The following is a 27,475-nucleotide window of genomic DNA, read 5'->3' as shown; positions in this document are numbered from 1 at the left end:
GCCGAGCGTTGCCCAGCAATGGCCTGTTCCAGCTTGTTGCCCTTGACGCGTGTTTTAACGTGCCGTTGTCTAGCAATGGATGCCCGCTCTTACTCAGATATTTCGGCTTTTAGGCGGCACGCCACGTTATATTCAACTAAGAAACACATTTCAAAGAACAAATTATATATATTTGTAAGTTTGTGTTGAGCTGTATTTTTTTATTATTTTAGGACATTATCTGTATCTAGACCATACAGCAAGAAATGGTAGGACGTGATCGTAAATCTAGCCCTGCATTTGCGTGGAGGACCTGGGAAACCCACGGAAAGCCTCAGTCGGGATAGACGGTTTTCCGAAAAAAAGAAATCTAATGAGCATCTCGTGAATATAAGACTAAAGCGTCAGTGGCAGACCAACATTCCTCTGTAAATATGTAAATAAACACAGAGCCCAGTGACTTCCACGAAATGGCGACGGTCAGATTTAAGGGCATACCAGTAACCCATGTGTACTGCAGTCCATTCGTCTTTCCTCTAGCGTACTGTATTTATTTTTCTCCGTAGTTAACTTTTTAATGCTATTTAACGTAGTGCTAATAGTAAACCAGGGATGTGTAACCATGCATGATCCTTCTGATGCAAGTCTCTGAAATATGGTTACTTTTTCTTCAGCAGGACGAGGAGAGCAGTTGAAGAACATGCTGATAAGTGCCAGGAACTTATGAATAAGTGAACCCCACATAGTATCTTGGTTAAAGGCCGTGACGTCGTTGTCGAAAGGTTTTTACAAGAATTCTATAGGGGGAAGTCGAATCGAATCGTGACGTTGGATGTTTTCGGCATGACACGTATACTCCGAATTGTTCATTCTTAATTTGGGGAATGTGTCATGGTGAGTCGTATGAAGAACAGTTCTTTTTATTACGACTCATGAATCAGAGAAGGAAATATTGAAGACGAACGCATAATTGTGAGTGACAGAATGTTTTTTAAGAAAATAAATCGACTTGAATGTTCAACTTTTATTTTCCTCCAAAATTCGATTTTAGGTCAGTTCAATATATTGACAGTATATTTGTTAATTCTCATTTATCGAATCTTCCTCAGTTACACCATATTCTACAGTGTCTGATGGAAGAATGTGTATGATTAATTTGGGAATAAAAGTTTGTACTTTATACGACAGGGACAACTGTGTGAACCTTGTGATTTAACTTTTAAATAAATCACGATTTTCTCCATGTGATTTATTTATGGGGCTCGTTTCGCTCTCAGAATATATTTTTTTTTCCATGGACACCATGATAATTGTAACGGAGATATGGAATTTTTGTAAGAACAGTCTTTTAGAACACTGTGACCTTCGTCCTATAACGTGAGGATCGACCTAGTCGTCTGCCCTTGAACGGAGCTGCGAGGCAGCTCCTACTGCAGAGATATGTCACAAATGTTTATCAAAACACACAGGCTACACAACGCGAATTATCAGCAGTGAGCGATGTTCAGGTATGGATAACATTCACACCTGAAACAGAAGTTCTGTATCTTCAGTCAGGTATATCTGTGTCTTTCTTTTTCCGCCGCCTTCCTGGAGTGGGGTGACAACGTTCTCTCGGTATCGCGACTGAAAATGATCCTATTGTACTACTGTGCAGAGATCTGGAATAAAGATAGATGGCCGGAGAAACCCGAATTATTCGGAGAGAAATTGCACAGCGTCACGTTGCACACCACAAATTCCATGTGGACTGCCCTGGGATTAAACCTGGGTATCCGCAGTGATAAGCCGACGACTAACAGCCTGAACTATGGTACTGCCCTCAGACATATTACTAGGATCCCTGTTCCAATTTTCCGGCCTTCGTTTCCAAACATGGCACAACAGAACCTGAAGCTATCACGGCAGCTAAAGTTGATAATATTTCGTCGGCCTACCAGCCATGCAAATCGGTTAATAATAATGTCACGATTTACGGGTGTTGGATTGGTGAATTGATTTATTGACCATTTTACAGGTCGTAACCACAAGTAACTATAACACTGTTGCTGATTTGCACACTACAAATCACTCCAGGCTAAGCCTTCTCAGTCTGCCTTTACTAGTTGTTGCTTGGCAACAGCTCTCAACAATGGCTATTCTTCTGCAGTGTGTTCACAAGACGTCTCCTGGTAATGCAACTAACGTATGAAGATACTTCAGTTTCCCTGGTTACGCCGTTTCCCGATGGTTAACACTCAGCCCCATCTTCTCAGCTTCCCTTGTAGAGCTAAACTCTCAACTAATTGCTCACTTTGAATTCCGGAACTAGACTGCCAATTCTCAACCGAACACTTAATTGTATTCACTTTGCAAGGACCGAATATAAAACACCGTTTCCACCAATACTTCTACTGTTGTAGGAGTGTTTACCGATCCGTTGCCTAGCAATAGCTCGGATATCGTTTCCGCGGGAAAGTGTTTACCGAGTCGTTACCAAGCAAAGCACGTTCCTTCTCCCGATCGATGCATAGCAAAGCTACTATACGTTACAATACGATCTTTTCAGGGATCATCTCTGTACCCATCATACGGGTCTGATGTCAAACCCTGACCCTGATGAGGGGGACAGAGATGGTCGGTGAAAAGTCAGTAATTTTTAATCAGCTAACACGGGTGACAGGCCTACAACATTTAATCAATGATACAATAGGCTCTCACTAATATATTTCTTGTCTTCATCCTCTCAGAACACAGCTAATTAACTGCATGAAGCGTACGCTAGCTCCATCAGCTCACGGTGTATCAGTGCCAAAACACACCAACAGCTTGAGCAGCTGGAATTCTGCAATCTCATTAAGCACTTGGTGTGTTCTGGCACTGATACACGGTATGTTGACTCGTCAGCCATGAGACTGTGCTACTTACTCTCTCCGTCGGAGCCCTGAAATCGCATTCGGCTTCTCCAAAAGTTACAACAAGAAGCTTTCTCTGCCGCCTCCAAAGATAGGTACATAAGTAATGCCAATTTCCCTAAATTCAATTACTTATATCGGTAATCCACGCGCTTAATAATTTCAGCACCCGCTGGGTGGGAAAGTTTCGTAGTTACAAACCGTAATAGTGTACTGGCTTACAAACCTCAGCTATCTGCCTCTATCTTCGAGCCAGAAGGCTAACGTTTCTGCCCTGAAATTGGAGGCAGCACGTTCCCCTCGAACGTCTGTGAATTTGTAGCACACTGCATTTCATCATTTTTCAGAAGACAGCCATTGCCGGGACAACTACAATTCTCATACAGACAAATGTACTTAATAACTGATATTAATAAAAACAAAGCAAAAAAACAAACTCCGTGGTTTTAATCCGCAAGCAAACTATACCAAGCGAGAGACCACCGCTTGTCGGCTGAGTTAATGCTAACTTTAGCGGATAGAGGGTGTTGCGTGGTCAGCGCAACGGATCCCCACGGCAGTTAATCCCGGTTTTCTAGACCGGAGCCACTATTTTCTTGAATTAGCTCAACTATTCTCACCCCGTTCCAGACCTACTACTTCTGGTACCGCAGGGAATCGAACCCTGAACTCTGGCTCTGTAGCCAGGAACTCTGACCACTAGACCACAAAGGCGGTAACTGATATTAATACGGTGAATTAATATAACAGCGTGACGAAAGTATGAAATGAATTAGTGTGTTGTTACTAATACTCGTAAATGGATGGTCGAAAGGAATGTGTATTTTTTCCATGGTGAGGAATAAGTTTCTATGGTTTTAATATGTACATTTTCCTTTAAGATAAACTCTGATGTTTGTAACCGTAACTGACGAAGAAAACTGATTTCAGAACTGGCGAGTGGGTCTGTGTATGTACATATGTATATACTTACTTACTTATGGAGCTGAGCCCTTCTGGAGGAGCCGCCAATTCTGCAGCTACTCAAGAATTTCCCAGCATTTTATGGAACCCGAAAGTTCATTACCGTGTTCACAAGAGCCCTCCACTGGTCCCTATCCTGAACCAGATCAATCCAATCCATACCATCTCTCTAAGATCCATTTCAATATCGTCCACCCACCTACGCTTTGGTCTTCCTGGTGATCTCTTTCCTTCTGGCTTTCCCACCAATATCCTACACGCATTCCTCATCTCCATATGTATATATGAAAGGAATAATATAAACAAAGAGCAAAGAGATTTATAATTTGTAATTGTTATTGTGACGGACCAGAATGAAACAAATCAAACTCAGCATAGTCTGTTTGTATTAAGATATATTCGTTGAAATTCTTTTCAGTGATTGTCATTATATGCTAATAGCGAACCAATTAACGTTCGGCGGTGGAGTTGGGTGTGTCTGCTGATTACACGCCAGTTTGATTCCTGATCCAGTCTCTGTAGGCTGGGACCCGGGTGTACACTGTGGGGTAGCCTTTTACGGCGCAACCGTATGCCCAGGAAACAAGACCGACCACGGTTCCGTTCACAAACAATGGTCCGCCGGAGTCACCCTGTAAAAATCACACAGGTATATATTAAAAGCTTGCATATTCGGTATAGCTACTGGCTACAGGCTGGGCGACCGAGGGGTTAGAGTTCGAGTCACGGTAGGGTCAAGAATTTTCTCTTCTCCACGTCGTCCAGATCGACTTTTGGGTTAACCTAACCTCCTATTGAATGGGTATCGGGGGCTTTTATCCCGGGGGTAAAGTGGCAGGAGCGTGAAGCTGACCACTCACCTCCAACTGGTGCCATGGTCAAAAAAAGTGTGGATCCATATAACCACTCACCCCCACGCGTGGGGAGTGGTAGTGCGTAGTGCTTAATTAATTAAGCACAGGGATAATTTTACCTTGTCACCACTCCCATTAATAGGCTCATGAGAGAGTTAAGTGGGCTGAAATGTTGAACTAGCCACCCACCTCTATCTACAGCAGAAGTGAAGAATGCTTGAAACCTTACCTCCATTCGCCTATAAGTCTTCATTTTGCGGTCCTCAGGCTCAGCGATGGCTTTACTTCAGCAGTCTCACTGAGACGGGATAGCTCAGTCAGCATAGCTACTGGGATACGGGTTCCTTTTCCAGCAAGGGCAAGAGTTATGTCTCTTCTAGGGCGCACCCCAGCCACCTACCCCGTGAACACTGGGGGGATTCTTTGCCCGGAGGTAATTCAGTTGGAGCTGAGGCAGACCAGTCACTTCCATCTAGCACCGAGGTTAAGAATTGACGAATGTGTAGTCCCATTCCCCTATTCACCTTCATGAAGTGGAGCTTAATTAATTACAGACAAACTTTACCTTCATCTTACCCCACTTCTTGGGATTCCCTATTCTAGTTTATTATAAAATAAATTACAAATTATTCATATTCATTTTATTTCTTCATTCTAATTATTCTCGTAGTTTCCAGTGACGTACAGCACTGTTTCTCAAAACATGTTCCGTGGAACCACGGGGTTCCGCGAGATAATGCTGTTTAATGATGAAATAATCATTTTACAACGAGTTTGCTGTCATAACAATGTAGTTATACGCTCCTTAATTGCTTGTTTAACTCGCAATGTTGCGATTTAGGGAAACAAAATTTAAAATCATTGGGTTGACATTGTAGAGCGCATTTCCAACGTAACAATGTACGTCGGTTGGTGTGTGCTTATACGCGCAAGCGACTGCACTCTGGTGACAAAAACTGACATCACTGCGGAATGACACTTCTTGCTATGCACTCTGACAAATCAAGCCCACTTTTCATAAACTTAGGACTGTGGGGAGGGTTGCAGAGTGGTGCTATGTTTCGGTCTTAGTGACAAAAACCTGAATATCGACAAATGTGCAAAGTTTTTTTTTTTCTTCAACACGTAATAAATAGATGGAGCAAAATGGGGGATTTCGTCAAAATGGAAATATAAAGAAAAACCAATTATGCTCTAACAGGGAGACAGATAAAGTACTTCGGGTATAAAAGGCAGATTACAAAAAGAATGTACTGTAAATACGCTGGCAGCTATCTTCAGTTCGCATTAACGTGTGTTGGTTTTTGCAGCGTGCCTGATGACCAAACTTTAGGAAACAGTAGCATGGTCCCAGCAAAATTATAAACGCATTTGCATTCCAGTGGGTACCGCGGGCTCTTTCACCGTGGTTGAAGAAGCCGGGACGTGTAGCTGACCATTCACCTAAAACTTGTGTCCAGTTCAAGAAAACTTGCATTTATACATCCACCCCCCCCATACGCCTTCGTGGCGTAATGGTAAATTGGTTAAGCACAGGGGAAGCTTTACCTTATTTGCACAAAGAGCATGTTAAGTTCAGTGAGATGCCTATCGCGCTTTTAGACGTAAATGTGATAAACAGAAACAATTTCAAACTAATCTGGCATCAGGGTTAAAAATAGAGGCAATACAAGTATGTCGTAATGAATATTTTGTTTTGAAGTAGTTAATTGTATTTGACTTGTTTCATCATGTTCCGTCATACTATCAATAGTATAAAGATTATCAACGCCGTCCAGTGTGATTGATAAATGTTTTTTTTTCTTCTATTTAATCTTTCATCCTTGACTTGTTTCGGTCGGAGAGTCCATCTTCAGAAGGACATATCAATACATGCGGGAACTACTATTACAATGTAGCAGTATAAGGACACGAACCAAATAGGTTCTAAATTGTAACAAAGTTTTTAAACCATACTTATAAATAGACTAATTATAATAAATTATAAATATTTTAATAAATTCATGCATAACGCTGTAACTGTTAAAGGATGGTATATTATATTCATCATTATATTGTAACAGTAGTCTCTGCACGTATTGACATGTCCTTCGCCCCTACCGAAACATGTCAAGGATGAAAGATTAATAAGGAGAAAAAAACGTTTGTCAATCACACTGGACGGCGTTAATAATCTCGCTGGCTTCCCACCGCGGCGGCCCGGGTTCGATCCCGGGTCTGGTCAAGTGGGATTTGTGGTAACATAGTGGCGTTGGGGCAGATTTTCTCCGAGTACTTCGGTTTCCCCTGCCAATCTTCATTCCACCAATTGCTCCACAATCACCCTCACCTATCATCTGAGGCTGGTACAATAGGCCAGAAGTGGCCGCAGTACAAGGGTTTCAGTCCCACCACACTAGAAATAAAAAAAACTCGATACACGCAACAATGTGAACAAAAATAACAGGTATTTGGAGGCGTTCAATGTGAGGGACACCAACAATAAGGAGTCATGCCTCTACAAGGATCACTAAAACTAATATTGTAGTGCAGCTCAAGATCCAGTACTTACATTGCATGAGCCTTGGTTGCCCTCTGGCACATCGGCACAAATATGACCGTCGTAAATAGGGTAGCCAAATTCGGTGTACACGTCGTTACATTTTTGCTGGTTCACAACGGCAAGGTCTACCTTTTGCAGCGTGTTAGGAATAGGGCCATTTTGCTGGCAAAAACAAAACAAGAATTTGGCGTAATTACTGCTCATCACTTTCCCATACTTAAGTCACTCCCTGTGTTTGCGAATTCGTTTGTGTAGCAGTAATGAAAACAGCGGGCCGCACCTTAGCTCAAGCGGTTAGTCGCTGGCTTCCCACAGCTGCGGCCCGGGTTCGATCCCGGGTCTCGTCAAGTGGGATTTGTGGTGGACAAAGTGGCGCTGGGGCAGGTTTTCTCCGAGTACTTCGGTTTCCCCTGCCAATCTTAATTCCACCAATTGCTCCACAATCACCCTCACCTATCGTCTGGGGCTGGTACAATAGGCCAGAAGTGGCCTCAGTACAAGGGACTTAGTCCGACCTCACTAGCAATAAAAAATATGAAAGCAGCAGTAGTAATGTAGCAGTGTAGTAGTAATAGCAGTTTAAGTGTAGCAATGGTAGTAGTAGTAGTAGTAGTTTTTTAAACAGTAACAGCAACGAGAATTCGAGTGTCATTTTATCCTGTCACAGACGAGCGGAATTGGGCTCGTAACCTTCCACGTAAAATGTTTGAACATTCATGTACAGTACATCACAGATACTAATTTTATTAAAAATGTAAAGTAATATCAATATTATTACGCGAATTATAACCTGAGTTACTGCATATTTTTCTGTATTAAGTTTAAATGAATCAATGGATTTATTCAGTTGAGTGTTCTATACAAATTTATAATTTCCATTTTGTTCCAGTGTTAACCGTTGCCATGCTACACATGAGATACCCTGTTTTCAAGCGTTAGAGTTTGCAGTTTCACTTTATCTAGTGTTTGGGAAGATCAGTGAATTGAAAGAGACCCTCCTTCTATCTACAGTTAAAGTCAAGTTTCCATGGTTATTCAGCTAAATAAATTACTGGTAGTGGGGAGATTTGACAATTCTCGTCCCCATATACTGTTTCCTCCGAAAACTCTTTCATTTGTCCACAGTTATATAATATAGCCCCTGACGGTCTGTTTGAAATCATGATTTGTTGTATATGCAAGTTATATAAATTTTCGACAAATTCCTAGAATGAAGTACCTACTGAAACGAAGATTCTTCTCGCCGTTCGTTATTACTGTCATCTTTTGGTCTTCTTAACCACTAACAATGATATCATGCGTAATATACTAGTACACATACTTATCCTATTAAGAGCATCAATATGTTACCATAGCAACGTGGTTAACGATATGGACATGTTTACCTTAGAACCCCCTGTTTGCTTTTAAAGCACTATGCCAAACAAAAGACCCAATATGCCAGCTCTGCAGAGCTCAGGTTTGTGTGTCTCAACATAGACTATCCCGCCCCACACTCACTTGCAGTCTGCCCCATCCTATAACCGTGACAGCAGCTCCATCTTCTGGATTCTGTCCCCGGGCTGGCAGGGCAATGGGCGTCACATTCACCCCATCGATCTTGAAAGGATCTAACACCTGTGAACAAAGTCAATTTGTATGGCTGGTGTCTAGAAAACTGAGATTAACGGCGCTGACCACGCGACTCCCTCTATCCGCAAAAGTTGGCACTAACTTCGCCGACAAGCGGCTGTCGGTATAATTCGCTTGCGGACTAAAGGCCACGGAGGTATGGCTGGTGTCACCCGAATGAGCAGGATAGACCCGACATATGAGGACAGCGGGTTCCTTCGGAACGTTGGTACTTATCTATCAAGCTACACTGGGTCAGGTCGCAGAAGAGAGTAATGTTTTTAGTCATGTAAGAGCTGCGATCGAATCGCGTTTTTTAGTCTCTGTAGATCACCTTTTCCTTATCACTCAGCTTCCAGACGTAATGATAAGGCTTCCACCAACCACCTCCCACCCTGCCGACGTACCCGCCCTCATGCGCAATCCAGCGGTCATTACTGAAATATCGGAGAATGCATCGGTCAAAGACGACGCTTGGGGGAACGAAGGACATCGTTTTGGAACCGGATAAACTCCTTTAGGACAGGCTGAAATGGCGTTCTTTTGTTGTGATGGAGAATTCGGGTTCCATAACAACAATAAATGTTCTGAATAGCTGAAATATTATTAAGTTCTCACTGAAAACTCAGTAAGATGGGTACTATTAATCGGTTAATATGTCGGTCACCTTTCGGCAGGAATAAGCTATGCTTCAGCAACACATTTCTTAAAGATTCCTAAATTTCAGGATGTGATCTCGTGTATTTTGGGAGATACGTTCCAACGTTTCCTGGGGACTATCAGAGACAGGAGGTCGATACATTTTTGCCAATCTGCGCGGCGTCGGATCCCCGAAAATAAAAGTCTTCGTAGTTACCGCCATGAGATCCTCAATTTTCACAAAAATTTCTTGATTATTAAATATCACTAGGTTATCTAACTCCTGGAAGAAAACAGCGACGACGGTGTTGTGATCTATTGCGGTAACTGAGATACAGAATTCCACGAGGGGACAGAAAATGGAATCTTAGTGTCTTAACTTTCTCAGTGAACAAGACAAAGCGTTAGAATTATATGAAAATAAATGTGTCAAGATGAACGTTGACCTAAGAAATATTTTATTACAAAGTAACAAAAGTATGTTTAGAAGCTAATAGTCTTTCAGTTGCTCAAGAAAGAGTCTGCCACAGAACTAAATCTGAGCCAGAAGAATCCAATCTACATCCATCCACACTGTTTCTCTGTGATTCACTACAAATATTTACGTAAGAACCGTAGTTCGGGGGTCAAAAGATAAGCTCGGTGTTTGCACCATGCATACGTAACTGAATATACGTGAGTTCATACCGCAACAACAGCAATATCATTCTTCCAAGAATCGCCTTCATCATAGCCCTCGTGAACGACGATTTTCTCAACTCGATGTCGGGTTCCTCCATTGTCCAGATAAATTGTTCCAGCCCAGAAAGTGATGCTAGATGTGGATGCACTGGAAAGCAGAATGAAAACGGCTAGAGAGAATCATCCATTATAATGTGTCGGCATGCACGTAAATTGTTACATGGTTGGCACGCCGATCAAGTTATGTCTTTACTAAGTGCACGAAACTAATTATTTTTGTTGTGCTCAGATTTTAAAAATTAGAAAGTTACGAAGTTTATGTGCGAGAACATACACATCTGACGATTGTCCTTATTATACCGAAACACGTCGTGTAGTAGTGGAATGGTCAACCCAGGAACCACACGCAGAGCTGCGCTGAAGACTGTTTGTGTACGTATATCAAGTGATAAAATAGCGTAGCAGCATGCTAAAACATAACGAGGCTATTGGCCTCACTCCTAATCTCCAGCCTGGAGGACCAGGTGCCACCTCTCGTCTACTGCCTAACCTTAGAACTACACGGCATAGGGCCTCCAACCAGGAGTTAACGTTCCAGCTAGCATACGAGTACCTCTCCAGGTAATCAGAGCGCGAAAACCTCCCTACCAATATTACGTACTATCCCAGGAGGGTGCACTGATTTCTCTTGGAGTGAACATTTTAAAAGATTCTACTGTCTACTGTCTAATTATGAGCAATATTATCACGTGTCGGGTATGTCACGCGGCAAATAACTTCACGTGGGTTTCGGATTTAGCGAATCTTCATTGGACACTCACACTTACACACCTTACAATTATCGCTTGCAGTATCACTTGACTTCTGCGCAATTACTCTCATTCGACGTCTCAACTGTCCTTGGCCGTAGCTGGATCCCAACTGTCTTCAGCGGCGGCTATCCCAAGACTGTCTCGTTCTCTACTCTAATACTCTGTGTCGTCTCTGGCTCTGCTTATATAGGGGTTATGCGGACCGGATGCCAGACACCATTCCTCAGGGTTCCGTTACCGCTGCTCAGACAGTCCGTTGTTACGGGAACGCTCCTTATAGAATACACCGGTAACGCGTTTCGTCTCATCCGTTGTTACTCAACGACAATTCGTTGCTACGATTTGTCGCTGCGGGAACTCCCCAATTTCCACGTATTCGTTGCCGTGGAAGTGTCCGTTCCGATTGTAGCGGTTGTCGCGGCGATGAACGTAAGGTAACGCATCACAATATGTTGCAAGCCGAGAAGACATCAGCATGACTATCACATAAGCTTTGGCAGCATTTCAATGGAGCAGAGTTATTGGGCTTTCTGACTATACAGACAGCACCCCAGTGAACGAATTTATGCCGTATGGGTCGGCCGATCCTCATGGCGGAGTGCCCGATCCTTCGGCCTGAGTGGGTGTTTGCAAAAAGAAAAAGAACAACAATGCATTTGTGATTTACTCTGGGACAGTCCTTTACGCAACTATTGCAAAAGACGCCCATCAGGTCGGGTTTAAGAATTCGCGAGGCCCTAAGATATTTCCAAAACTAGGAAACCTGTCTAGAGACCTACTGGCCTTGAACAGAAAACCGTGCAGATTAGTAACAGGATTGTTAACTGGCCACTGTACTCTGCCTGATAGGGCACTTACACATAATGGGCCCCTCGGATAATGCCATGTGAAGGAAATGTTGATAGGAGGAGGAACCCTCCTATTATGTACTTTGTCAGCGCCCATTTCTGGCTGAGTATAGAAAGAAAGACTTAGACTGTGCTGTGGCAGAGCCAACAGATGTTAGTAGGGCCTCAATCGAGCATAATCTGGCCCTAGCGCTTAGAACAGGCTGAAGATCTCTAGTGAAAAGAGGGGCCGCAGTGGACCCAGTGGTGGTCTGAGCTCTTGTGCCAAAGCGGAGGTTGTCCCCATCCCCCATGTCAACACTCAGTATTCAATATATCCGTGTACGTGGAACTGCAAGAATACATTGCTTGATAAAAATGTCACAGTTGCATCGCAAAGGGCGATGCCATCTCCCAGCCTGTTGCCGATTGATGCAGGTGTTCACGTGTGTGTGGTGTTTCCATAATTGCAGTCCGACAAGATGGTTTGTTATTATAAAGATTATCAACGCCGTCCAGTGTGATTAATAAATGTTTTATTTTTCCTTTTTAATCTTTCATCTTTGAAAAGTTTCGGTCTTAAATACCGTCTTCAGAAGGACATATCAATACAAGCGGAAACTACGTACTATTACAATGTGAGTGGTCATTATGTCCTTCTGAAGATGGTCTCTCAGACCGAAACATGTCAAGGATGAAAGATCAAGAAGGAGAAGAAACATTTATCAATCACTCTGGACGAGTTGATAATCTTTCATAATATTGTTAATGTGACGGGCTAGGGTGAACCAAATCAAATGGTTTGTTATCTTTCGAATTTTACAAGCAAAATTTTTTTCTCGGTATTTAGAGGTTTCATGGCTTCCTTAGCATACACGAAAGTCCAGCACTGTATCCCATGATTCTTGTATGGGTATCTGCAGCTTGTCTTCAGGAAGTTTTGCTTTAATATGTATTTGCACTGGCACATCCTGACAGTATTTATATCTTCCTGCAACGTGATCCTCAACACAAACTGAAGTTAATGATACCTGCAGAATGCAGTATATTCATGTTCATAAGTGTATGTTAAAGAGCACAATAAGAAAGAGGCAAGCTTACATTTAGGTTCTTGTGTAAGTGGTCCTACAATGAACAGATGCGAACCAAAATCAAAGTATCTAAACACAATTTAACATATTTCACTCAAACCTAAATTAATCGAAATGAATATAGTAGTCTGGACGATGTTTCCTTTGGAAAGAAAAAAATGTATTGTTACATAGGTAACTTAAACAGTGAGGTAAAAGTAAGGTAAAGGTAAATTTGTCCCCCTGCTTAACTAATTAAGCACTACGCCATGAACACGTATTGGTGAGTGGATGTATAGATCCACATTTTCTCGACCTCGGCTCTAGTTGGAGGTGAGTGGTCAGCTTCACGCACCGGCGGCTTTATCCCCGGGAAGAGCGCCCCTGTTACCCGTTGTATAGGAGGTGAGGTGAACCCCAGATCCGGTCTTGACGACGTGGTGAAGTGAACAAATTAAACCGTGATCGACAATAATCTCTTCTGAACACACTCACCCATCAACACAGTGGGCTGCTGTAAGTGCCCAATTTTCGTTCAGTACCGAAGCTCCACAGCTATGACTGGTTGGGCGTTGCAGAGACAGCTGTAACAAGATCATTATACCACTAAATAACTTTAGAGGGGAAATCACAGGTATTAAAGGATTGTTTTCCTTAGGGAGGTATCCACCATACCACACCATGCACCAAATATGGAGAATAATGTTCCATTAATTAACTAAATTTTTAGGTAGACGATGGAAAGACAAAGTATGATGAACCGATTGTAGTAAGCTTAGTGGGGGGTGGAGTCCAGCTGGGTCCACTCGGCACGGCGGCCACTGATTGGCCAATTGCACCTGATTGTAGTAAACAATCGCCAAATTTAATCTACTTCCAATTTCTTCGTTTGTGTGTTTTTGACTTGCTGTGGTTCAAAGATATCTGAGTTTTGCTACATTTTCTAAGGATTAGGATTAAGAATTTTAGGTGAATTATGGGTTTTCCTAGCATTATACTGGCGAGACGTTAGCGAGCACTTAGTTCTGTCTGTGTCTGCCATGCGTACTGTACGAATATTATATTTCAGCATCCCGTTGCTTTGATGTATCACTCATTTGCGTCTCTATTGCAACATAAACTATTCACAGGCTCTCCTTTATTTCAAAATGTCATGAAAATCACTTTTAATTGCAACATGTAAAGATGGACACAACCATTTTGTTTAGCCTCAGAACGGTCATAATTCAACCCATGAATTGGCAGTAGAAGAAGAAGAAGAAGAAGAAGAAGAAATGAAAAATGGAACTAAGGAAATTGTATCACGAAGAACTTCGTGCCTGGGACACTTCTCGTGATACTGTTGCGATGATTAAGTGAAGAAGTTCACCATATGCTGGCCATAGATTAGGGATTTTTTTTTTCCTTGGCACTACAGCCCCAGTGGGCCTAGGCCTACCTCCATGAACTTCTCCGTTCACTTCGGTTTTTTTAGATCTTACACATTCGGTAGGACTCCTTGGGCGGGTGATCAGCTCGTCGCAAGGCCTCTACCTATACACAAACACAGAAAAACGCACACACACAAACTAAACATCCATGCCCTGAGTGGGATTCGAACCCACGATCCCGGTTTCGAAGCGAGCGAAGACAGTACATGCCTTAGACCGCTCGGCTACCGTGACCGGCAGATTATGGGTTAGTAGAGAAAATAAATGCTTTCAGGATTTTGTTTCTGAAACCTCCCGAAAAACAATTATTTAGAAACTCGAGAAGGAAATTGGAGAACAAAAATAACATTAAATTTAGACACGACGAGTACGATGGTGTTAACTGTAGAATTATAATTCTACAGTTAACACCATCCTCTGGCGAACTCTTAATTGTGATTCATCTTCCAGTTCTGTTACCAGAAAATCAGTACTCACCTGACTGGGATATTCTCCTGCCTCAGCATCAACTCCATTGATAATGCGATTATCTCTGAAGATTGGGATTCTTCGGACCGTTCGTCCTGCAATCGCATAAATAAGCACACCGTTTTAATACTGACCAGTCATAAGAAGAACCTTAAGATTTCATTGAACGATGCATATTTATTAGGTGATAATTTTGTAGAAGCAGGTCATGGCAAGGTACCGTCACAAGTAAGAGAATGAACCAGGTTTGTGAAATAAGTGAATATATCCAGGCTAATTTCTGTTATTTCCCTTTTCCCTTGTAAAATTGAAAAGAGAGGAACTGAAATTGTCAGAGAACCTTCGAGCTGTACTACTGAAGAAGAAGAAGAAGAAGAAGAATTTTGGTGACTCAACACTAACGGTTTTGCTGTGTGTCATGCCTAAAGATGACATAAAATATTTTCACCAAAATTTCTTTGATAAATAAGAAATAATTTGAGCATAGAATGATGTTTCAATTTCCTTCTCTGAATCAAGAAATTGCAGGTGCCTTCGCCGATGAACTGCGGTAGTTACAACAAAAACAAAACAGATTCACTATTTCACTGGGAATTTGACTGAAGACACCAAGGAAACCCGCGAGAAACCTCAGTCAAGGTATGCGGTAACGTGTCCGAAATTCGAACCTGCTGCCCTTCGGATACAACTCCAAAACGTCACCACAACACGAACCTTCAATTGCCCCTGCAACCAAAATTGTCAGAAGTGCAGCTGTTCGCAGCATCGTGGAGAATTGGCTGGTGCACTTGTCAGAATGGTAAAATCTTATATTGATCTGCATTTTATACGCTATTATTAAATTCGCGATCTCGTGCGTCACTTCGGGAATTCCGATGATAGTCCATGTGCTTGAAGATAAAGTAGGACATTACTGATCAAGGCTTCTGAAAGATACGATCTCTATCTACGTATCAAGTCTTAGTTGTTGATAAACACTTGACTGAACACTGAAAATCCCATTGATTTCTTCGATTGCATTTGACAAAAGAGAGTCCGATATGCTACCACGTGACTGATATAATCGTGTGCTACCTTGTCCTACTTCAACGGCATTAATTAAATGCTCTTTCTTTCTTAGTTTATTATCGAGGGAAGATAAGCCATGATATCGTCATGTCACTGTGCTCCCGTGTGTTTCGGGAGTTCAGACGCCCAAATTTTGAAAGATTTGTTTTCGAAACTTTTGGATTACATTAGCAAATAGATGCCAAATCTTTTCTGGGTTTCAGTGCGTATAAACAAACAAAAACAAACTCTGTGGTTTTAGTCTGCAAGCGAACTATACCGACCGAGCGACCGCCGCATGTCGGCGAAGTTAGTGCCAACTTTAGCTGATAAGACGGTGCCGCGTGGTCAGCGCAACGAATCCCCATGGCTGTTAATTTCGGTTTTCTAGACCGGAACCGCTATTTTCTTGAAACAGCTCCTCAGTTATCCTCACGAGGCTCAGTGGACCCCGTTTCAGACCCACTACTTCTCAGAAAATTTGGTAGCTCCGAAAATCGAACCCAGACCTCTGGATCTGTAGCCAGAAACTCTAACCACTAGACCAACGGTCTCAAAACTACGGCCCGCGATGTGATTTTATCCGGCCCGCGAAAGAATTGTGCAGAAATGCGCCAATTGAACTAATTTTCCAATGAGTACTGGTAAAAAATACTTGTTCATAGATTTCAAATTCATTAATTAAGATTGTGTTTAAAATATATCGATATTCCATATTATGTTAATATTAATATTATTCAAACCACTTTTATTAGATACTGAGTGGCTTTGGAAATCAGCATTTTTTGCTGATCTGGTGAACCATATGAACAATTTGAATTTAAAGTTGCAAGATGAAACTTCTGGAAAGCCAAGTGAAAATTTGTAACTTTGTTCATATGCTATACTGTGCAGAGCTGCATAAAAATGATGAAGCTGAATTTCCTTCCTCGTTTGCAAAATTTAGTCATTTCAGAAGCGATTTGCTGATTTGAATGCCAGTGCTCAGGAAATTAAATTGTTTCAAAATCCGTTTGACTGTGATGCTGCAGATGTCCCAAGTCAAATTCAAATGGAAATTATTAAACTTCAGGAAAAGTATTATATTAAAGACAAATACAAGGAAGGAAATTTGATCGAATTTTATAAATTTCTGAATTCTGAGCAATTTCCAAATTTAAAGAAATTTGCTTGTAAATTTATCTTCATTTTTGGGACAATATATCTGTTTGAACAAACTTTTTCCCAGATGAATTACATCAAGTCGAAATACAGGGCAAATTTATCCGATGAACATTTAAAGTCCCTACTTGTGATTAGCGTTTCAAAATTTGAACCTCAATTTAATCAGATTTTAAGAATACAAAAAGAGTTCCATCATTCACATTAATTGTTTTATTATAATTTGTGATGAAAATATGAGCATTTGCTGCTACTGTCTGTTGTCATTAATATACGATAATTTATTCTCCACTTACTTTTTATTTAGTTTATGAAATTCTGTGCTTTCAATAAAACTCATATACCTAGAGTTATTAATTTCTCATTTTATCCGGCCCGTTGAAAGTGCTGAATTACCTAATGTGGCCCGCGTTTCGGAAAGTCTGCAGACCCCTGCACTAGACCACAGAGGCGGTCTTCAGTGCGTATAACTTTATTTTAATATTTGATATTATCATTGTAAAAAAGTGGTATGACCACGATCGTCTCTTGTGGCTTTGTTTTCAAACGACAGAGGACAGAGGGGGAGATGATTATTCTCTCCCTCCATCATTGTTAGGTAATGTTCCGATAAGTGTGGGAGTTACTAAAACGCCGAAAGTCTGTTACGAAAAAGTGCCCGTTTCCTGGCAAGAAGCCTCCTTCGTGTAAGTCATAAACATTTCATTCCACGTGCTGCTTAGTTGGCCGGCACTGTTAACTGACATCTGGTTAATTCAGATCTTGACATTTTCCAATGTGGTTAACTATGAACTGGAATACGTAACTCTTTGTGAATTCATTCTACAGAGTCTCACTAAAGATGGAATATTGGATGACAATGCATGTTTGGAAATCCTTCACATTCTCTTCTGTATCTCGGTCGTGTTAAAATGCTAAGATACGTTGTTAAAAACAGCCATATCATGGAAATTTAAATTTAAAAAAATACTGAAGCGTAGGTGCACTCATAATATAACAATGGGACCAACACGTTATTGCAAATGAGACCGGATGTGTAGCGCTCTCAGGAAGCCTATCGCTGCGAGTTCTTTCCGCTGAGGTTAAAGAATTCAACCAGTTGCTTCAACTACCTCTGCACTGTTGAAGTCCAAATATGAGTTCTCCGTCTTACTCCTTTCTGAACCGGTATCATCTCTTTCCGATTTCTTTAATGGAGTATAAATTTCAAATTATAGGCAGTAACGTGGCAACGTACAAGGTGAGCATGAGCCTGCTAACGTATGGTGACGTAATCTGCTTAGTAGCAAAGAGAACAATAAAGAATTCGCATAGCGAAGTGTTTGATCATGTGCATATTTGGTAAGGATTTAAACTTTGAACTGATGGCTCCCTCCCAAAAGAAAGCGTTTTTTTTTGACGTTCTTAAACGCCCATGTCCATTTCTATTTAGTGAGGGAACTGAGGTACTTAAGTGAGATGTACGTTGTGCAATAAGGTTTTCTCAGTAAGTGATGGAGGTAGACATGATATAGAGAAACACATTCGTGCAAAAAAAGCATAAATAATCACTGGCTGTTAAAATATGGAGTAAAAAAATACGCTTTTGTGGGAAAACCCATGCGCGATAAAGAATTAGACATTGCAACAAAAGAGGGAAAATTCACTTTCCATACTCTCGCTTATAATAAACTTTCCAATCGATGGACTTCATAACAACAGGAATTCGGAAGCACCTTTTCTCATTTTGTTTCGTTACTTTGTTCCACAGCAAGGAGGAAAAAGAAAATTCTTGAGTTCACAAACTTGTTTTAGGGAATCTTCTATACAGTTAACTGAGAATATACGTGTAGTACGTGTTTTTAAGAAGCTAAATTAACAGATAAAGTGGTGTCACTTTCAGCAGATTTCAGTGGAACTAAATGAAGAGGAAAGAATGATGTATTTGAAAGACTCAGAAATTAAACAAAGATAGACATTGCTGATGAGGACTGCGCAGCACATAACACTACACAGTGATGTGCAGACAGCGGCAGACTAGTTGTATTTACCAGTAGGTAATACTGTAGGCAAGAATCTCCATATTTTTACTGCACGTGTTCAAACATTCGAGGATTATGAGATTTTATTGGCGTGGAATATGTGAATATATTGGGTGACACTAAAACATAATGGCTTTCCCTGATGCTCGTTGTTAAAAGGATCCTATTAACCGAGAAGCGTCCCACCATGATTACGAAACTTTTTAAAGGTAAAGAACCCCTTCTGTATCTGATATTTCTACAAAATTAATTCGTAGTGTTTAATGCTTGATTAAAAGAACATGAAAAGAGCAGCAGAGGAAGTGAAATGCATAATTGACACGTCGTTAGTGAAGGTTGAAAACAGAAAAGCTACTATATTGCGAACTCTGCACAAAAATCATCTGGTTGCGTTTAATATGCAGGTGACGTAGGTATCAGTTTGACGCCCATGTCAGTGGCTTTCACAGCACAGCAATGAAACACACTACAGAGTGGATTTATCCATTCAACGATTTCAAGTGCATGTCATGGGTAACACCGAGGAGAAGTCGCGCTTGGGAAGACGTTCATAAGTCACTAGAATTTATGATTAGGAAGAAAATAATCCGTACTGAAATTGGACTATTTGATGAATAATGTTGTGTTTCAAAACACGTAGAGGGGAAAAGCGATATCCGGAATGAACACAAACTGCCAGAGGGCAAATACTGGCAAGAAATATTTCGGCATTTTAAAAACGATATACCATTAGAAAATATTAATGCAGTCGCAGAACTGTCCATATCTCTACACGGAATAAATGCAGATGTGGAAAGAACGTTTTCAGTGCTAACGTCTTTTGGACGGCTGAGAGAAATGTTCACTGCCAAATCAACAGTTGCAGAGAAGCATCACATTCGTAAGTGCACAAAATTTCACGAGTTGTCTCTCACGCAATCATAGTATTTTAGAACAGATACACAGTTCGCTAAATATATATTCAACCCCCTACACTGCCAACACAAATGGAGAATTACCCTTGACACAAACAGATGTTTTGACACGTTCTGCCTTCCTTTAAAGGTAATATCGGTCTGTCCAGGCAAATGAAATATACCGCATTTTCTCATGACTCTGTTGATTTTCAGCTTGTCTTGCGTATTTTAGATCTTAATGGTTTCATCATTAGGTATTTGTCTTTTTATGTACCCACAACTAATTCTGCATATTTTGTATAGCTTTCTTTTTTTATTTTTCTAATTTAGGTGTGTCCCTATCTCTTACTGCCAACAAATGGGTACGTATATTTTCGCCAACACCCCCGCTACCCGAGATACAAATTTAGTGATCAAGAAGACTGTCCTGCTATTGCGTTACGAAAATTTCGGTTCCACACATCCCCCCCTATAAATTTTGAACTAATCCAAAAATTCACATAACTAGAACCCCTCACATCAGAAACACAAAGTACGTTAGTATTAGATATGGTACTCAGTGTTGAAACAGACACACTTTAAGAGTAGTTACCCTTGTTATCATCAGGATGACAATCAGATGTCTGCTGAATGCAATTTCATTTACACCTAGGCACAAAAGAATCCTACTTATGGAACGGTGATAAGACTGGCAGCAAAGAGTAGCCTCTAGAGGGCAAACAATTATCACATCCTTATTGCCTTATCAGTAAGGCAATGCCCCAACATATGATTGTTTCCTTCCAAATCCTTTCCAGTTCATCTTCTCATTAGTCATTAGTTGTAAAAAAGCCCACCCATAACCACATTGTGTAAGAGCCCAAGAACCGAATTAACATTAATAATTACCATGTTATCTTGATTTCTTTATTTTATTCCCTCACAGTATGTTCGTCATTTCTTACAAGTTTCAGCTCATGCAGCCATCATCATGTATTTGACTTGTTAAATTCGTGCCTGCTAGTATACCTATTTCTATATTTCTGTATTACCTTAACTTGTAATTGGTACCGAATCACTTGATGTTGACTTGATGTTTTAATGTTTAGTTTTGTATCTACCATGTAGATATTAGTGACATATTTACTTTCTTCTACATAAAATTTAAGTCATTCATACAATACATTTACCAAAAGAAATAAAAGCAATTACAATCAGAAGAAGCTACAACAATTTACACCTAATTTTAACCAAGCTTTAACAGTGTTTTAGAACAATGAACTTAAAACAATATAGTGGAGCAACAACTTGCATCATCTACCTAATGTAGACCTTATAAGGTTGAAACATGCTGTAGAAGAAAACACAATACTACATGACAATGCAGCACACCACCACTCTACGAACATGACAAGATGCTACATCTCCAAGATTGCCCCTGTGAATTGAATGACTAACCAGCATAACAGGATGCTGAAATAGAGTGTGTTTCGAAAGTTGCTGTACACATATGAAAGTTGCTGGAAGTGATATCCATAAGCATTTATAAAGGCCTGAACCCATTTAATTTTATTTGCAAACACTTTCTGTAGATCTGCTTGTGAGATGTTTCTTATGTACACAGTAATTGCAGTTTTTAAATCATTAAGCGTGCGTGGGCCATCATGATACACTGCGGATTTTGCTGCTCTGGTGGAGCAAGATCCGGCAAGTGAGGGGGCCATAAGTTTGTTGAGATGACACATTCTCCAAAAATCTCATTCAGAAGTTTCATAGAGTTGTTATCTGTTTGTGCAGTACCAACATCTTGTTGAAACCAGGAGTAGGTGATTTAGTCTTCCTCAAATAGGCCAATGAAATCGTAGAGAAATGAACAGTAATGTTCACTGCTCACTGTTTCTTCAAGGATTTCATTGTTCTGGGACCGCTTTATGTGCTGCTGCAAGCCCAGTACCTTCCTGTCCCAACTTTTGCAATGATTTTGATGGACTCTAACACTGGGCCTGTTTCACGAGATTTCTCAACAAGTCTACGAAATGCATTGCAATAAGGTACAGGTGTTTCTGGGAATTTTTCAGCAAACTGCTTCTGCACTAAACTGATGTATCTATTGCCTTCTCAAAAGACATGTTCAACAAGAAACACACATTCCTCAATTGAGAGAATCATACTGAGCAAGAACCGAACTAAACAATTAAACACTTCAACCACTGTTCAACAACTGAATTAGAGTGAAATAACACACAACAGCGCACTTCAAAGGCAACTTCAATACTGACAACCAACTATGTAACCACCACACTGCAGTGTACCACAGTGTAAGTGCAGAGCGACTTTAAAAACGCACTGTATAATATTATTAGTGTCTATAATGCTGGTGCCTGAAACTGAATCATGGATGAATGGACAAACACACAGAGCTCCAAAACACATCACTGTTTCATAAAACAAACCACATAAAACAGTACACAAATATTTATTAACATATTATAATATAAGATAAAGAGGACTGCATAAGAGTGGATATGGACTCTGTGAATGGCTCTGCATAGGATTTTTATATCAAATATTAAATATATATGATTGAATTAAATAACCATTCACTATAAGCTACATTCATTACAAAGATGTAATCACTGTAGGGCAAAAATATTTCAAAATGACAGGTGGTTATAATTATAGCTATCATTTTAACACGTACACACTACATAATAAACACCCATTAATAATGTATATTTCATTATATACAAATTGAAGCTAGGCCTGCTTTATAAAGAATATCCCAAATGTTTTGAACGCATTTTGTTTAGAAGTACACTGTACTTGATAGCTAGGGCAGAGCCCATAATTATAATTTCTTATCACTGAAGAAAGTTAGAGCATCTAGGCATATCATGAAGGCCAGCATAACCAGATGTACATTACACATACAACTGCTTTCAGAAAAATGTTTAAGTGTGGTACTTTTGGGACATTCTGTATGTGTTACAAATAAATTTGAAGGTACAGTATTTAGTAATACATCTTACATATATTCTTTCAGAGAGGTATGAGTAATTGTAACCTTTAGGATTTCAGAAACAGATGTATAGGGAGGGGATAATTAATAGCCTGGTTGTGTAGGTACAAGATCTTCACACAAATAACAGGAAATGAAAGTAACACATCTATGTGCACCATCATCATACAATGAAGTACTGTCTGTCATAAATGCTTGGTTCCCACCATTATTCAACCAAAAAACTGGAAATACTGTTCAGCCTTTGGCCACAATCTCATTATGTTGCAACATGGCATCCTAACAGACTGTGCAATGATCCCCATCATTTCAGCAAGAAATTCACTTCATCTCATACTCCCCGTTAGGAATACTGTTACAAATTATCCAGTCAGTAATGACAGTTTTGTCTGACTGACCAAAGCATAACTTAGCAACAAATGTTCTAATAATTCCTTAAATCAAAAGATTCAATTTTTCATGTTGTGACTAGTAACTCATAGGTACAGGAGATGTAAAGCCCTACATTACATTTACTTATCTGGTGTTCATTTAACAATGCTCTGTCAACTGCTAAGGTCATGGTGATTAAGGTCCTATCCCAAGCCATGCCATAGCTCTGGCAGTTACGTCTTCAGCTTCCCACCACAGTGGCCCAGGATCGAATCCAACTTGAGTCATGTAGGATTTGTGGTGGACAAAGTGGCACTGGAAATAACATCACATATAATGGGAGCTGGAATATATCAGCTTTTCCATGGCTTTCTTTTGTAAATTAACACTCACTACTGGGGGTCACACGCAGTTGATAACTCTGCCTTACAATTATAAAGTGAGAAAGTGAGATTCTGAATGCCCACTTGATTTCTGATCATGTGCGCTTGTAAATGCAGTATTGTCTTTACATTACCAACTCCAGTGCACAGTCACTGGATGTCATTGTATGTGATCATTAGGCCCTTTTCATTCAGGTCACAATAAACGCTAAAATATTTTTTAAATTTTTCATGTACACACACACACATTCAAACAGCATTAAATATGGGGGGGGGGGCAAAAAAAAATGTACTCTCTTTTTGATAGTCAATATCTTTGGAACAAAATGACATGTAGTTACAATACTTGCATGGTAGTGTAGTGTATTGTTTTCTCAACAGATGGTGAAGGTCACACGAGTCACGTGAGTGTCGTGCCGTGTGCGCGCTGCGAGCAGAAGACAGCAGCAACAATGGCTTAAAGGTCATTCTTTGAGCAACGCAAGGCTGTAGTGAAGTGGTACTGGAAGTACGAAAACATTACAGAGGTACAACAACAATGGCAGAATGAGTTTGGAACTCAGCCACCAACACGTCGAACAATTGCCCATATTCGGGATAAATTTCAAGCGGATGGTACTCTTCATGATGTGCATGAGCAAAGATCTGGGCTACCCCAGATAGTAACAATTTACCGTAACTGGTCAGGTGTACCTCGATATGCTTCAGTCACCGATTTTCCCTGCCATTCGAGAGCTGTTTGGAGATGAGAGATTTTACCTACAATAAGATGGTGCTCCACCTCACTACCACTGAGATGTCAGGGCGTACTTGGATGACGGATAGGTCGAAGAGGTGCTATTGGGTACCCACCATGGTCTCCGGACCTAACACCTCTTGACTTCTACCTATGGGGAACCTTGAAGGATGAAGTGTATCGACAAAAGCCAGCTACACTGAACGCGCTACGAGAAACCATCGAAGCGTTGTGTGCAGCCATCACACCCGACACACTGACAGCCATAGTTCACTCAGCAGTTCGGCGGCATTGATGCTGTTAGCCACTGATGGTGGTCACTTCGAACACATACAATGACTCACTCTCTCTCCACACAAGAATTGTAGCTACATGTAATTTTGTTCCAAAGATACTGACTATCAAAGAGTGAGTACATTTTTTTGGACCCCTCTGTATTTGAGCTCCTATGTGTAATGGTGTAGCATAAGATTCAGGGTCATGACCCACACAATTAAGCATATGAAAGGGAAATATTGCAGTAGAAACTGACATAACACCTCTGCACTTCCCACAGCTCCAATTTGAGCTTGCTACTCTAGTAAGTTGGCTCAACTGGTAACACTTCTGACTTTTATTTGGATGTTAAAATCTTCGCTGCAACACAACCTCTCCTTACTGCAAGTTTTCATGATTTTATTCGATCCCTCCAGATAAATGTTTCAACAGTACCTTAAATTAAGCTGTGATTGCTTCAATCCATATCTTTCACTAATCACCCTACCATTCAATTGTATGTAGAAAATGCTACTAACAGCATCATTAAATAAATCATAAATAAGCTGAACTTGCTTCTTTCACCAAGTGTTTCAGCATTCATTTTATGAACATCGTGACGATTTTAGAGTGACTACAGATGGGGTTTGGATTGGTACTTTCATTCATTGAATACTTACAAATGTCAGTACAAACTGGGACAATCTCACTGAGTTACACGCCAAATCACCATAACTACAGCACACATGAAGTCTTCTCAGTTTCTTACGTGTTCACCAGTTGCTGCCTGGTGACAGATCCCAACAATGTCCTCTACTTCCATGCTCATGTTCTTACTGGCTGGTGACTGTCTCAGAACCCTCAACTAACTGCCCTGCTTACAGAAAACACTGTTCCTCTGCTGCTGTTCCCAACTATTACCATGCAAACATGCTTGCTTATAAAGCCATTACTATTATTATTATTATTATTATTAGAGGGGGTGGGTTTCCCCATGCACTTAGACCAGTTATTGGTCCATTGTGCGTCCCCCTTTAATTTCTACTGTCGCCATACCCTACCGGTACTGGTGCATCCTATCAGCCCCGTTCAGCCAACGGTCGTCAGTACCTGATATTTCCCCCATCTACCAGAGGCATTGGAAACTACTTGGGCAGGAAATTGTTGCCTAATTTTGTTCAGAGGTCTCCTAGAGATATGAGGATCTTTTACGTGCCGTTAAATCTACAACATGGGATCCACGGTTTAAAGTCCCTCCCGGAGGACTTGTTCTCTGAATTTTTCTGCCCTTAAAAATTCCACGACCTCCGCCGGGTTTGAACCCACGTAACTTGAGTCATGAGGTGGGAACATTACCCCTAGACTACGGAGGCCGCTTAAGCCATTACTAAGTAATGGCTGAGGCCACGCCATAGCTCAAGCGGTTAGTTGCTGGCTTTCCACTGCGGCCCAGGTTCGATCCCAGGTCTGGTCAAGTTGGATTTGTGGTGGACAAAGTGGCGCTTGGGCAGGTATTCTCAGAGTACTTCGGTTTCCCCTGCCAATCTTCATTCCACCAATTGCTCCACAATCACCCTCACCTATCATCTGGGGCTGGTACAATAGGCCAGAAGTGGCCACAGTACAAGGGACTTAGTCCCACCCCACTAGCAATTAAAAAAAAAGTAATGGCTGTTGTATAGCTGCTTCTTTCATGGTCGTTGCCTAGCAAAGTGTCTACATGCCACAATATGTTATTTCATATCACAGAGTAATATTCTTTCTAAGTTGTTTCCTTATCAGCAAGAACTCTCTGAAAGTATAATGGGGATACTGAATGCCAAGCATGGATGGAAGATAGCTTGCACAACAATTTAACTGCAATATTTTATACCATATCCAACAGATCTTGCCTGCGAGGGCAACTTATGCTACTTAAAGGAATTTTAATGCCGCTGAACTTCAGAGAATTAAAGTATTTGCAGAGAAATAGATCATAATTTGGGAAACCCTCCTCCAAAGGCAATAATGAAATGTGTTTGCTTATGTCTGTGTAAAAGCTACAGTAACATTCATACAATACTAAGAAATCTGAAAACAATTACAGTTCTGTGATGGATCAAAGTCTGCATACATACACAGTGTTTAAACACATTGATCTGGCTAATACAATTATTGACTGTTGTTATTATTGTTCACAGGCCTAATTCATCCACAACTATAAAAAGTTTTATTTTCTGGGATGTGACACTGTGCAGCCTGGCAGAAGTTTACCATACTTTGAAGGAATATACTTCCTCCATCTTCAGGGTAAAAGAATAAGCAAACAAGCAACAAAGCAAGCAGCAGCATTTACATCCATATTTCAATCACATTTATTTTTATTAAATCAATATTGAATGAGAACATTTTCTTGCATTTCAGCTTGAATCTGTTTCTTCCACTGGTTAGTGGCTGATCAGATGTTATTTTCTGATACAAGAGATTACACATTTTGAAATTTGAGTAATACAAGCAAGAGACAAGCCTCAAGCAGGCAGCAAGCAAAGCTACTTGTTTCATACCTCTTTCTTGCTTGAGTTACTATTCAACCCTGAAGATGGGGGTAACATGTTCTTTCAAAATGTTGACTGACTTTCAACAGACTACATGGTGTTATATATCCAAAGACACAGCTCTTCACAACCATCACTGCAAGAAATTAAAATAATATATGCAACATAGAGATTTATGCCCCTGAAATGTTACTTTTCAACCCATAACAACATGGCATTGACAGCTGTATACATTTTAATGATTCACTACACATTTTAAGACTCCAAATATTTTTACTCCCTTCTAAAAAGTTCAAGTGGCT

The 27,475-nt window shown here is 40.6% G+C and overlaps 1 protein-coding gene across 1 annotated transcript; it reads right to left on the bottom strand.

Moving 5' to 3' along the window:
- Positions 1 to 4,213: 4,213 nt before the first annotated feature.
- Positions 4,214 to 15,872, bottom strand: LOC111872903 (mite allergen Der f 3). The gene is made up of 7 exons (XM_023867179.2): positions 15,485 to 15,872; positions 14,780 to 14,865; positions 13,368 to 13,456; positions 10,170 to 10,311; positions 8,733 to 8,849; positions 7,242 to 7,394; positions 4,214 to 4,468 (listed from the first exon to the last, which is right to left on the bottom strand). Exons 1-7 carry the CDS (start codon positions 15,591 to 15,593, stop codon positions 4,322 to 4,324), a joined length of 843 nt encoding a protein of 280 aa, XP_023722947.1. The 5' UTR covers positions 15,594 to 15,872; the 3' UTR covers positions 4,214 to 4,321.
- Positions 15,873 to 27,475: the final 11,603 nt, after the last annotated feature.

This window comes from Cryptotermes secundus, unplaced genomic scaffold (assembly GCF_002891405.2).
Source record: "Cryptotermes secundus unplaced genomic scaffold, Csec_1.0 scaffold407, whole genome shotgun sequence".
NCBI classification, from domain to species: Eukaryota; Metazoa; Arthropoda; class Insecta; order Blattodea; family Kalotermitidae; genus Cryptotermes; species Cryptotermes secundus.
This window is presented reverse-complemented; position numbering and strand designations above follow the sequence as displayed.

What these genes read in the sequence shown, in the direction of transcription:
- LOC111872903 (XM_023867179.2), bottom strand. Translation starts at nt 15,593, where the DNA reads ATGCAGATCAATATAAGATTTTACCATTCTGACAAGTGCACCAGCCAA. An exon ending in GGTTGCAGGGGCAATTGAAG is followed by an intron (nt 14,866 to 15,484) that starts GTTCGTGTTGTG and finishes ATGCGATTGCAG; the next exon opens with GACGAACGGTCCGAAGAATC. An exon ending in ATGATATTGCTGTTGTTGCG is followed by an intron (nt 8,850 to 10,169) that starts GTATGAACTCAC and finishes CTTTGTTCACAG; the next exon opens with GTGTTAGATCCTTTCAAGAT.